This window comes from Equus przewalskii, chromosome 29 (genome assembly GCF_037783145.1).
Source record: "Equus przewalskii isolate Varuska chromosome 29, EquPr2, whole genome shotgun sequence".
NCBI lineage: Eukaryota > Metazoa > Chordata > Mammalia > Perissodactyla > Equidae > Equus > Equus przewalskii.
Genome location: NC_091859.1, coordinates 25,221,258 through 25,235,632, shown reverse-complemented (window position 1 = coordinate 25,235,632; position 14,375 = coordinate 25,221,258). Strand labels below are relative to the sequence as shown.

Below are 14,375 nucleotides of genomic sequence, written 5' to 3'. Positions count from 1 at the left end.
TAATACATCTTTATATTTTCAGATTTACTGGCAAAGATTTCATTAATATTCTCCTAACATTACCCAAAATTTCATAAAATGAATTTAAGTGTAAACATTTTACATTCACAAATGGTTAGGAAAATATAAGAATTTTGTCAAGTGGTGTTTCCCTTTTTTCATTTTGGAAACATCACAGGAAATACATATTAAATTAACTGCTTTTTATAATTTCTCTGATCATGAATATAGGAAAAAATGGGTATTTCAAGAATATACTCACTCTATCAAAGTGTGAAATTAAAACACAATTACAGGAATTGGAAATTCCTACTATCAGCAGCCTTCTGTGAACACAATATTTATGTGATCTATAGAATTCTGCTTTACTAACTGACAAATTATTTCTCTTATCTCAGAAATTATTAAATATGAGTCTAGCCTTACTGAGACAAACTCCTAGCAGATACAGCAACTTGGGGAAATACTGCTACTTAATGGCAAAACCTTAACTCCTACAAGCAATGACATAAATTCTACAAATGTAAAAAGAGCATTTTTAATAACAATAAAATTAAAACTACTCTCAATTTATGAATGCTTCATATATGCAACGTATCACATGAACCAAGCGATCAGAATGTATTTAGAACACACAAAAAAGCAAATTGAGAACTTGGTATATATGTTTAAATTTTAATACTTGAGAAAATAAAAGTTACAATCTGATACAAATACTGATGGCACAAGAAAAGAATATACACAAATTTGGATTCAAATCGAGTCAATATATGAACCTGTATGTAAGAATGCATCATAATAACCTGTTACTGAAGCCTTTTAAAGAAGGAATAGATTTTTAAATCAGATAGATTACAGAAGAAACAGTATTTTTCTCTCAAAAAATTTCCCTTATCTATTAAGAACTGTAAACTCAGTGTGGAGAAGAAAGTTAGGTCATCTAATTTATCAAGACATTTTGAAGATATAAACCTTAAACATCTACTTAGTTCCAGCAATTTAAAATACTCAGCATTTCATTTTCCTCTGAAGATTAATTTGATATATTAGTCACACTAACAAATTATAGCAAAAAAAAAAATAAAAACTTATTCCATTCTTTTTTGAAAGTACACATTGAAAGGTACTTCAGTAACTTGAGCTTAATAATTTTATTAAATATTAAATACAAAAAAAATCTTGCTCTATTATTAAGAAAAAATGGAAAACTTCTTTCCAATTTCAACAATGTATTTTAAAAATTGTGAACACAATTAGAAACACTAGCCCTTAAAGAGTATTTCAAAATATGTTTGTTTGAAGAAAGTGTCTCTGAGCCCTTGTTTATTTTAAAAAACCTTTATTTTCGAAGGGTAAGCTATATGTAAATAAAAATCCTCAACATGAATATAATTGGAGAAACTCCCCATTAATGAAGAATAGGCGAGGCCTGCCCGGTGGCGCAGTGGTTAAGTTCACACATTCCGCTTCTTGGCGGCCCCGGGTTTGCCGGTTCAAATCCCGGGTGTGGACACGGCACCACTTGGCATGCCATGCTGTGGTAGGCATCCCACATATAAAGTAGAGGAAGATGGGCATAGATGTTAGCTCAGGGCCAGTCTTCCTCAGCAAAAAGAGGAGGATTGGCAGCAGATGTTAGCTCAGGGCTAATCTTCCTCAAAAAAAAAAAAAAAGAGACAAAAAAAATGAAGAATATGGCTATTGATAAATTAACTTCCAATTTTTCAAAAAAATAATTCTTGGAACTGATGCCACATGCCTGTGGGATACTTTTATTCCTGATTATTCTCAACACAAAAGTTACTATTTACATATTATAAAATCTACTTGGATTCATAGGTTGACTATAATATCATTTAATTTTTTTTTATGCTCTAGAAGTTACTGATACAGAAGTATTGTTTGGTCTTACAAGGGAATAAATTCTTTCTTGAAGGTAAAATTCTGCCTCTTTGAAAGATCCATTAAAAATTAAATATTTCTGATCACTAAAAACGTAAAGCTTCTAGAACTTCTTGAACATTGACTTCACCTTCCAGAGATGAAAATATTCTCTCTCTCAATGCCCAGATCAATAGTAGAACTAAACCAAATATTTGGTGACTGTCTCTTTTAAGAAGCATCAATTATTCCCAAAACTAGCCTGTATATATCTTTGATTTTAATTGTATTCCTCAGACAAAATATCACTGTTTTATACAGTTTTCTTGTTTTAGAACCTATAGAACATTAGTAGTCAGCTTAAGATGCTTATTCTATGAGTGCATGTTTGTGTAAACCATTCTGTATTTTTCTTTAGAAAACACATTTTAGTTTAAAATAGAAAAACACAAACCTCAATATTGAATATAATAACCTGTGATAATTGATAATGCTGTAAAGTTATTAAACACACCCCTAAAACTTCTAAAAGTACATTAATGTTTTTTTAAATAGTCACAATCTCTTAAAAAACACATTATTTACAAATATCATCTTAGGTCAATGGCATCTATGCAGTCATTACATGATCTGGATATGATCCTTGGCGAATCGTCTACAGAGCAGAAAACTCTGCATATAAACTGTCCACTTGCCATTGGAAAACTGAACGCAGCATGAATTTGTGAAAGAAAATTAACATAATCGGAAGAGTCTAATTAAAACCGGTATTGTTGTGCTATCTAAAGAAAAATAACAATCACATGATAGAACTTTTATATAGCACCACTCTAAGATTCTTTAATATAATCTTAAGATTGTTAAAACACAGTTCTGATGTAAAAACATATTTTAATGTAAAAATTCATATCTGCACTTGGAAATTACAATATTGAAATATATTTTGAATATGCTAAACACTACTAAATCAGTTTCCCCTTTCACATTGCACAACATCCATTTAAAATATAAGGTATAAGTTCTTATAAATAACATATAAAAAGCCTTGTATTTTTCCGAAATTTCAGTTTATATTTCAATACCTTAATTTGTTTTACCAAAAATATAGGTAACAAAATATTACCAATGTTAATATAAGCCAGTTAAAAAATCAGTTTCTTCCTATTTAGAAAGCTTAAAAAAATTTAGCACGCATCCTACGAAACCTGCAGTAATGCCAAGCTAATCCGCGCCAGTCATTAGTGTTTACAGTATTGTTTAATCAGGCAATCCCGATCAGGAAATTAAATTAAGTGCCTTTTGTAAGAGAAGTGCCAAACCGTTGCTTTTTTACTACAATGCAATAACTAATATTAAGAGCACCACTGTTGCTATTAGCAGGTATATAACCTGCACATTTAATACATATTCAAAAATATAGCAACCAGTTATAACTCTAGCAGTGTTATTTGACCCTACATTTCCCTTAAAGGGCAGACAATAACAAAGATACTATGGATTGAAAATCATATAAATGTCTATTATTAATAAGAACTTGTGGTGATTTTACAACTGTCTGCCTCAAAAGGGTACCTTCTGGTGAATTCAGACATATGAATTCTGATGAAGCCTTTCCTCACCCCAACCTCTACCCACATCTTATTATACTTAATGTCTGAACCTATTTGGACAAACGCAAATAGGAGAAACTTTTAAGATGTGAAGCTAATAGCTTTACTCTCTTCTTTTCTCCTCTGTTTTCTTAAAATGACCCATTTGTGTTTATTTTCTAGGTTTCTTACTTCCAGTCATAACAAAATAATGGTCATCGTCTTCCTTTTTCTTTGCAGTAGGTTTTTTATCTCCACTAACTGCTTCCTTACTAGATGAGGGTGGTTTCCTGGTTGAAGCTGGGGCTTTGCCACTTTTTGGAGGCCCTGTAGCTGAACACTGGCTCTTAGTGGCAGTCTGTGCTGACTTTGGTACAGTTTGTGTTTTGGCAGAAGACTGAGGAAGACTCACGATGGACAGTGGGGTACGGCCAGGGGACTTTGAGGAGCTGGGTCCTGTCTTCTGGGATGTACTTTTATTCTGAGGCTGCTTTTTAGCAACTGAAACCATATTTTTATCTTTTGATTCATGTGCAGCTTTTGCAAGAGCAACTGAGGATACAGAAAGTGGCTGGTTTAAATTCAAGGCTGACTTAAGTTTCTGTGCTGGCGTTGCCCCTGCTTGTGAGGTTCCATCAGATGGCTGAGACCGCGTTCCTAGACCTGTGGTTATGGTTTTAGAACTGGATTTTGTCATTTTTGCAGGGGACTGGGAAGAAGGAGAAGGTTTAGGCCTTATGTGTATATTTGCTTTAGGCAGCTTCGGACACTTTGATGATAAATTTAAATGTGCAGCTGAGTGAGATACTGCATTATCCCTGGAAGATGCATGATTGTGCTTCAAATGCTTTGGTTCTGTTTTTCCAGAAGACTTATTTGGCAAAAGTGTAGACTTAGGCACATCTCTTGACTTCTGGGCTGGAATAAACTTGACCTTAGGAGTATTCAATGATGAGATACATTTTCTCGATGACTCAGAAACACAAGGTGCAGTTCTTGATAAAGCTGGTGGAGCAGCGCTTTTATCTACTGGATTTAAAGAAGCAAGTGAAGATGATACACTGTTTGAAGGAGCCTCTGGTTTCTTTGTTATGCCTTTTGAAGACTTGAGTTTGAGATGAGAAGACGCTGCTGGGGAATTTGGCAATTTAGAACGGACTGACACAGAGCCCAGATTACTTCCTTTCAGGGAAGATGCTGGCAGTAACCCACCTGGTGGACGTACCTGCTTTTCTTTGCTCCTTGGAACACCAATTGGTGGGCCAGGTTTTGATTTTTGTTTCTGAATCATGCTAACTGCTGACAAAGGATTCATTTCAGGAGGCTGAAGTGTTCTGGCAGACGAATCAGGTACACTTTCATTAGAAATTCCTTTTTGAAATGCTAGAATTTTTTGTTCTAGTGTAGCAAACTGTAATATTCGACAGGGATCATATTTAAGCAAAAATCCTTGAAGGGTATCCCAGCCTCCACCAACACGGACCATGACATGTTTTCCATGAAGCATCTTTTCCCCAAAAGAAAGTAAAAAATAAAGCTGTAAAACTGTAAGGTTCACAGTTACAGTTCATTAGCACTCACAATTTGTGATGTCTGTGATCTATTAAATTCAACACATTTTTAATTTGCCAACAGCTTCATTATAAATTGACAGTCTCTTTCTTTTATTATTAATTAATAATTCATATTGAATCATGCAACTAATAATACAAAGTCCTCCAATTTGTAAGGAAGATGGTTAAACATATCTTGCATCTTAAAAATCCAAATTGCTAAGAGACAAAATTGCAATGGCAATATTGTTCAGTAAAGAATTTGATATTGTAATAACTTTGAATGGTGACTAGACTTATTGTGGTGATAATTTCATAATGTATATAAATATCAAATCACTATAATGTACACCTGAAAATAATAGGATATTGTATGTCAATTACACTTCAATAAAAAAAATGAGCACGATCTCATTTAATGTGGAATCTAAAAAGAAGTCCAATTCATTATAACAGAAAGTAGAATGGTGGTTACCAGAGGCTGCAGGGTGGGTGAAAAGGGGAGATATTGATCAAAGGATACAAACTTTCAGTTATAAGATGAGTAAGTTCTATAAGTTCTGAGGATCTAATGTACAGCATGGTGACTATAGTTAACAATAACATATTGTATACTTCAAGTTTCCTAAGAGAGGAGATCTCAAGAGTTCTCAGCATACACACACAAACAAGAAAAAACGGTACTTATGTGAGGTGATGGATATGTTAGTTTGATTATACTAATCATTTCAAAATGAGTACATATATCAAAACACCATGTTGTAACCTTAAATATATACAATTTTTACTTGCTCAATCATACCTCCATAAAACTCTAAAAAAGTTTTTTAAACTTGTCAAATTTTACACATTAAAAAAATTTTTTTTAATTGAGTATCAAAGGAAGAAAAGAGCAGAGAGAGGGAAGGAGGGGGAGAGGGAGAAATAGGGACTTACAGAAAACGTCTCATCATAAAGAAAAAAGTAATTATAGAAGAAAGATAAAACTAAAACATACTTTACAACTTAATAAATTACTTTCATATGTATTATATCAATTTTTTCTTTCAAAAACTTTGATATAATTTACTCTTAGTTCTTCTATGCAAATGAGAAAATTGTGGCTCTGAGAGATTAAGGAAATTGTCCCCAGTCACATCGCTTGGCCTGGCCTCACACACCAGGCCGCCCCACCTCAAACACTGCTTTTATGCAGATAAGGTACATCCAGGTCACCAGCACAGCTCAAGCTGGATTTCAGGCCCCCCTCCATTCAGCAGGCAGATCTGCACAATTATATGAGATTGCCCTGCGAATTTTAACTCTAAAGCCCATGCTCTGTGCACGATCCCTATTATCATATTGCCTTAAAAAGCAAGCTAATTAAAAGATAGAAAGTGCACACTGGTGTTTCTGTGTGAGTTGGGTAGGGTGAGGGGAGGTAATAATAATATAAGAAATAAAAGAAAATATGGATGGTGAAATTATATTTTTAAATACTTCCATATTATATTCCTAAATTGAGAATAAAACAGCTCTTGTATCAGAAGTGGACAAAATATTGAGCAGGTGAAACTCCAATCCTCCTATCAGCAAAGGGGACAAACAATTGCAGACTGCAGATGGGACAAAGAAAGGAAATGAACATGTATATCAGCATGTGGTATATATACTGATGCTGCGTCAGTGACAAAAGGTTTTACTCTTAAGACTCAAAGTATATATTACTATAAATGGCAATGTTTCTATTTCTTTTTCTTATTACTGATATTTAATCTTATTAGATATATTGTTTTGGTTTTTTCTCCTTCTTATGACGGAGAATTAGTCCTTTTTAGAAAATTTGAAAAATGGTATGTTACCTGAGGTACACAAAGACTTTTTTCCTCCAATTATATTCAATGTCTAAACAGTCTTAACCATCCTGTAGTTACTTGTTTGCTGTGTTAAAGGTGTTTATCTAAACCCATTATATACTCATGAAAGCAAGTATGCCATAACTTTCCTGTACAATGCAATTCTTCCATAAATAACACCCTCTATTCCAATTTTTTTAAAAAGTAAAAGGGGAGCAAAACGAGGTTGGTAAAGCAATAAATCCAATTTCAAAACAAGATCTGTATGTAAATAGGACGTAAATGGTGGACTTACTCTTATAAAGAGTATTTTATCTCCTAGTCGGTACCGTCCTTCAGATAAGTACTCAATAGAAAATCGATGAGAACAACTACAAGGAGGGTCTTCAGCAATATGTTTAACCTAAGATTAAAAACAAATACCAAAATTTAGTGCTTGTGACAAAAAGTATTTTGTTTAATGTTAAAATGCAAGGTTATTTCACAGCTGGGAAAGTTAAACTTAAAGATAAAAATTTAAAGATTGTTCAGCTACTTATTATCTCTTCTCCTTTATTTGGTGACATATTGAGATTAGACATTAGCTAATCTAATAAAAACTAGCAGCGATGAAGTCTTGAGTCAGTCTCTCTCTCTCTCTGGCCCAGCTCGGTCAGGCTCGGAGAGTACTCCCTGACCACCGGAGAAGGTTTGCTGGTGAGTACCACAGTGAAGTCAATTCAAAATGCATTCACTAAGTCACAGGAAACATACGAGTTCATTATCATGTTTGATTTGTTTTAAGGTCTGGAATAATCTGTCTGTGTCAAATCAAAGATAGGCCCGTCAGGTAAAGCTTAAATAGGAATTCTTACTTGTCTCTTAACACTGTGCTAAACTAATACTGTAGGGGAGTATCTAGATTTGTTCTAAAGATACTGTTAAAACAAGCAGAGACATATTTATATCTATTCACCCAAGATTAGGTAAAATTGTAAAAAATTCAATTCAAGAGGCCTTTTTCTAAAGTGCTCGCTTTGTTTCAACAGCCTGCTAAGGAGACGAGAGTCAGGGAGAAATCCTTACTTCTATCCCTCAAGGAGTTTACAAAATTTCTAATTGCAGTGAATATCCAAAAAGTGGCAAAAACTGGAGTACACGTAAAGAGAAATTCAGGAATCCTACATTGAAGACAAGGAAATTAAAATACATTGATTAAATGAAGATATTTGTTTAGATATGTTTGATTGAAAAAGAGAATCACATATCAACCATTGTGGAAAAATTTTATTTTCCTAAAATTACCTTTTTGAAAAAGCAAGGCCATGAATATTTTTCTCAGTTACTTGTCACACAGAATATATCTAAACAAATTCATTTCATTGAACTTGGGCATGATGTTAAAGAAAGTCTCTTTAGATATGCCCAATTTAGCTGATCACTAACAGAAATTACGACTGTCTTCATTATCTACTCAAAATGAATGGACACACAGATTTACCAGGGCCTGAAAGATCCAGAATTTATCTCCCTACATCATTCATTTTACAAAATAACATGATCATAAATAGAACTGCTTTTCATAAGCTAAACAATCAAGTTTGTCTTGTTCATAGCCTGAATATATATGAACACCTGCACACATATTCATATGCACACATATACATACATACACCACATGCATAAAATGGCTAAAAATAAACTGAACTTGGGCAAAGAGTTTACAGTTATTAGAAACATTTACACATTAGTTAACCAAAGTAATTTGAAAGGAGGTATTTATTTCAATCACTGCATTCTATGCATAAACGTTTCGTAAGTACACGGAACTGCAGTTGTATACTTCTTAACAGCACTTTAAATAATGAATCAGATAATAATTGTCCCTTATTTTAAACATGACCCCAAGATCTCTGTAGATCACATAGGTATAGGTGGACCTTGAATGTATTCACATAGCACATATATATTGAGAAAAATGTGTGCCTTTTTAGTTTTCATAGAAGAATGCAGACATGAGAAGTCACTTATTTTCTTTATTTAAATATCCAAATTTCACTTATTTTCAGCAGTACAAATCAGCACTAACCCACGATATAAATAAGGGTGTGAGCGTAAAAGATCTAAGAGCTGTGAGTAAGAACTGTTTTCTTCCCGTTTTATCTATTGCATAATCAACATTATAACACTACAGGAAACAGTCAAAGAAATTAAAATCATCTGCAAAGGCACTACCCTACTATCGATTATTTTCATTCTCCTTCTTCCTATACATTTTGTCTATATACACGTGTTTTTCACAAAATAAACATTTTTCTCATTGCTCCAGTCTTCATAATGATCACATAAAATGATTATTCTGTTCAGATAATGAATCCTAATTTACCTGCCACTGCCCTATTTGAGATTTATATATTCCACATTTTCACATTATAAATTACTGTACAATAAACACTTTCATTCACTATTTTTTCTCTTCAATTACAATAAAAATGAAAGAGGAACATTTTTGTGGCTCTTGAGATCTATTTGTCAATTTGTTTTTCAACAGCTTACATCATTTTCCATTGCCAATAGTAATCCCTAAGTATAGTTTTACCAGAACTTTCCAGCACTAGGTTCCATATTTTTAAAAAATTTTGCTAATGGGGTGAATTGTATATCTGATTTCCTTAATTACGAGCAAGTTTCAACATCATATGTTCTTCCTGTGTGACTAACAGTCCTTCTTATTTAACTACTGGAAATGTCTTTCTTATCTAACTGCATATGGTCTTTATATAATAGGGAAATTAACACATTGTATTTCTTATTTAATAAAAAATATTTTCGCAACATTTTTCTTTTTATTTAATCATTGTTTTAGGTTATATGAGATTTAAAATAAGTTTTACTTTTTACCTACTACATTATTGCTGCATCACATATTGATATTCAGTCATCATGGATGTCAATAATAGAATGTAGGTAAATACATTTTGGCCTGATAAAGAGTTGTTCAGGCTGACATTTTCTTAATCTGTCTTACAGGGCTATCCAAATGTTTTACTATAGACTTTTATTAACATTAAACAAAACAAACAAAGCAACACTTTCTAATGTTTATTAGTAATGACTTGATTATTTCTTAAATAATTTTGTACATTAAGCACTTTCATAAAATACTACTACCCAAAAAAGACCAGGAATTCTAAGAACAGTCTAAGCAGAAAAGTTCACCTCCATCACTTAATATACTGTTGTAGTCATTGCAGAAGACATACAGCCTAAGCAACTACAAATTTTATTAACTTCTACATAGGGATGAACAGGTAAAGTTAAGAAGACTTTCCAGTTGAGACCCATCATCTAACAAGTCCGCATATATCCATCAGGGAGAATATTCAGAAAAACTCCATCAATCTGCCCTCACAACTTTTCCTCGTCCTATAGTCTCCAACTACTTACTTAGAAACCTTGGGAATCATTCTAGATTTCTTCCCTCCCTATCAGAAATAGTATTCCTCAGGGCCGGCCCCGTGGCCGAGTGGTTAAGTTCTCTCACTCCGCTTCAGCGGCCCAGGGTTTCGCTGGTTCAAATCCTGGGCGCAGACATGGCACCGCTCATCAGGCCACACTGAGGTGGCACCCCACATGCCACAACTAGAGGGACCCACAACTAAAAATACACAACTATGTACCAGGGAACTTTGGGGAGAAAAGGGAAAGTAAAATCTTTAAAAAAAAAAAAAATAGTATTCCTGTCAATTCTAAGTCCTAAATATGTCTTATATTTGTTCCTTTTGCTTCATCCTCACTACTACTGCTCGAGTTCAGGTTCTGATCATCTTATGCCTGGATTTCTACAATGAAACCAATATAATCTCTACATGACCATGAGAGTGATTCTTATAATTTGCAAACCAGTTTATAACACTACCATGTTAAAGGAAAAAAAAAAAAAACAATGAATTCTTGTGGCCAATAGTACTGTTCATGATGGGTTCCAGCCTATTTGCCCAACTGCTCCTCAACTACACATCCATTCTTCATCATACACAAGCAACAAAAAATCACTTTTAACATATAGTGCCCTGAACTCACAAGGGAGTGGAAATTAGTACTAGTGTATATTCTGAATAGGAAACATTTTCTTTTAAACATAGTATCACCTGTGGCAAACTATGAGACTTTGATGCATCATAGTCAGAAAGAAAGTGTGGCAATTACTTACAGCTTCATGCAGCTCTTCATGCTGACAGCATGATTTTGGAATGCTGATGGACTCTTCAGGCCCAGAAGTATTGAGTAAGGTCTCTTCTAGCTCAATTTCTTTCTCAAGTTTCACTAATACTGGTGGTTCAACCCCATATCTGAAAACCAATTAGGAGATCTCATCAATCAAGCTAAGTCTGACCCAAGCACTTCCCTGCATGTCACAATAGATTATATGCTATCTTTAAAAGAAGTCTTGTATGACTCTCTTCTACCAATTGTTTCACTGAGACATCTGGAAATCCTTTTAAATTTCCCACAGATTGCCAAAAATTCAGATTATAATCTTCACATCATAGCATCTATTTGGGTTACTGGATGCTCCCAATATTTAATATTTCAGAGATCCTGAAAGGCACCTTCAAAATCAGCTCAGATAGGGCTCAGCTAGGTATGGAGGACAACAAGGCTCAGCCTTCTCATCAGATCCTCTTTGAGTCTGGAGGACTTGCCTAACTTTGAACTGCTAAAAGACTACATGCTCTTACTCTATTCTTAATCTAAAAAACTTAAGTAACCACTTTTACAGTTTAATATAAAAAAAAGGCAAGCAGATGTTGACACATGACATAGGTCACACAAAGAGAACAAAGTTAACAAAGAAACAAAAAGAAAGAAAAAATAGGAAATTAAGTTACTTTATTTCAATAAAAAAATTATTTTCTTTTACTTAAAGAAAATAGTGTTCTAGCTACATAAAGTACCTTAAAAAACGTTTATGACATTGAAATTCTGAAATATCATGAAATACACACCTTGACACAATTCGACCAATTTCAAGAAGACAAAGATACACCTGTCTTGGATCTTTATGTAAAACTGTGAAAAAATAAGATCAAATATTGTAAGGAGCAGAATTAAATAGGGAAATATATTCTGGTATGGAACAAGTAAAAGAAAAGAATGATGAAGAAAATAAGTTTACTTGTTTGCAGACTTAGAAAAGACACTTTGATTTTCTCTACATATTCTCATCTTCCATAAATTAAAAAAAAAAAAAAAACTGGCTAAGAAGAAGAGGAAGAAAACTTACCATGGACCCTTATTCATATAGCATTTTAAGTCGAAAAAGCTAAGGGATTAGTAACATTAAATTATTTATTTTTCAGATCTCTCCATAGGAGATACAATTTGAAGAGATGTAGCACATCAATTTTATTCTAAACTATCTTTAGCATAGGACTATATGTTAACAGCCTTCTCAAAGTCTTTCAAAAATATGAGGACGGAGCACTTCCTAACTCATTCAATGAGGCCAGTGTTATCCTGATACCAAAGCTACATAAAGACATCATAAGAAAACTAAAGACCACTATCCTTTATGAATAGATGTAAAAATCCTCAACGAAATACTGGTGAACTGAATCCAGTAGCAAGTGGGATTTACCCCAAGAATGCAAGGTTGGTTCAACACACAAAAATCAATCAATATAATACACCATATTAACAGAATAAAGGAAAAGAAACACAATTATCTCAGTAGACACAGAAAAAGCATTTGACAAAATCAAAAACATTTTCACCAAAAAAAAAAAAAACAAGATTCAACATGGGGCAGCCTGGTAGCATAGCAATTAAGTTCACACATTCCGCTTTGGTGGCCCAGGGTTCGCCAGTTCGGATCCCAGGTGCTGACCTACACATGGCTTATCAAGCCATGCTTCGGCAGGCATCCCACATACAAAGTAGAGGAAGATGGACACGGATGTTAGCTCAGAGCCAATCTTCCTCAGCAAAAAGAGGAGGATTGGTGGCAGATGTTAGCTCAGGGCTAATAGTCCTCAAAAAAAAAAAAGACTCAACAAACTGGAAACAGAAGGGAAGTTTATAAATCTGAAAATGGAAATCTATGAAAAACCCACAGCCAACATCATTCTTAATGGTGAAAGATTGAAAGTCTTCCTCCTAAGACCAGAGAAAAGACAAGGATGGCCACTCTCACCACTTCTATCAACATTGTAAGGGAGGTTCTAGACAGGGCATTTAGGCAAGAAAAATTAATAAAAGGCATCCAGATTGGAAAGGAAGAAGGAAAACTATGTCTATTCACAGATGACATGGTCCTCTGTATAGAAAACTCTAAAAAATCTACAAAAAACTATTAGAATTAATAAGCAAGTTCAGCAAAGTTCCAGGATACAAGAGCAATATACAAAAATCATTATACTTTATACACTAGCAATAAACAATCTGAAACTGTAATTAAGAAAACAATTTCATTTACAATAGCTTCAACAAAAATAAAGTACTTAAGAATAAATTTAACCAAAGAAGTGTAACACTTGTACATTGAAAACTATAAAACACTGTTGAAAAAATTAAAGATATAAATAACTGCAAAGACATCTTGTGTTAATGGACTGGAAGACATAATAGTCTTAAGATGGTAATACTTTACAAACTGATCTACAGATTCAGTGCAACGTCTGTCAAAATTCCAATAGCCTTTTTTTCCAGAAATGGACAAGCTAATGATAAAATTCATATGGAATAGCAAGAGAAATAGAATAGCCAAAACAATCTTGAAAAAGAAGAACAAAGTGGAAGACTCAGACTTTGCAATTTCAAAACTTATTTCAAAGCTACAGTAATCAAGACAGTGTGTTACTGGCATAAGGATAGGCATACAGACCACTGGAATGGAACTGAACATCCAGAAATAAACCCATATGTTTATGTTCAATCGATTTTCAACAAGGGTGCCAAGACCACTCAATAGTGGAAAGAAAACTCTTTTCAATAAGTGGAGCTAGGACAACTGGATATCTACATGCAAAAGAATGAATTTGGACCCCTACTTCACATCATATATAAAAAACAACTCAAAATGGATCAAAGACCTAAATGTAAGAGCTAAAACTATAAAACGCTTAGAAGGAAACACAGGTGAAACTGTGTGACCCTGGATTAGGCAATGGTTTTTTAGATATGCCACCAAAAGCACACTTGATCAAAGAAAAGACAAATTGAACTTCATCAAAATTAAAAACTTTTAGTATCAAAGGACACTATTGAGAAAGTAAAAAGGCAACCGAAAGACTAGGAGAAAATATCTGCAAATCATATATCCGACAAAGCCTAGTCTCCAGAATAAATAAAGAACTCTTACAAGTCAACAAAAAAGGACAAATTACACCCAAAAAAACAAGTAAAAGATTTGAATAGATATTTCTCCAAAGAAAATATACAAATCTTCAATAAGCCCATGAAAAGATCCTCAACAGCATTAGCCATTAGGGAAATGCAAATCAAAACCACAATGAGATACCAATTCATACCCACTA

At 33.6% G+C, this 14,375-nt stretch overlaps 1 protein-coding gene across 2 annotated transcripts in view; it reads right to left on the bottom strand.

Annotated features, from left to right (window-relative positions):
• Positions 1 to 661: 661 nt before the first annotated feature.
• The window catches only part of GAS2L3 (growth arrest specific 2 like 3), a 36,472-nt gene continuing 22,758 nt past the window's right edge, over positions 662 to 14,375 (bottom strand). For both annotated transcript variants that reach the window (XM_008516364.2, XM_070600650.1), the window contains exons 6-9: positions 11,847 to 11,910; positions 11,051 to 11,189; positions 7,154 to 7,261; positions 662 to 4,977 (exon numbers count right to left, since the gene is read on the bottom strand). In XM_008516364.2, the coding sequence (XP_008514586.1) occupies positions 3,643 to 4,977; positions 7,154 to 7,261; positions 11,051 to 11,189; positions 11,847 to 11,910 (1,646 nt within the window). In that variant the 3' untranslated portion in view covers positions 662 to 3,642. The remainder of the gene's footprint in view (positions 4,978 to 7,153; positions 7,262 to 11,050; positions 11,190 to 11,846; positions 11,911 to 14,375) is intronic.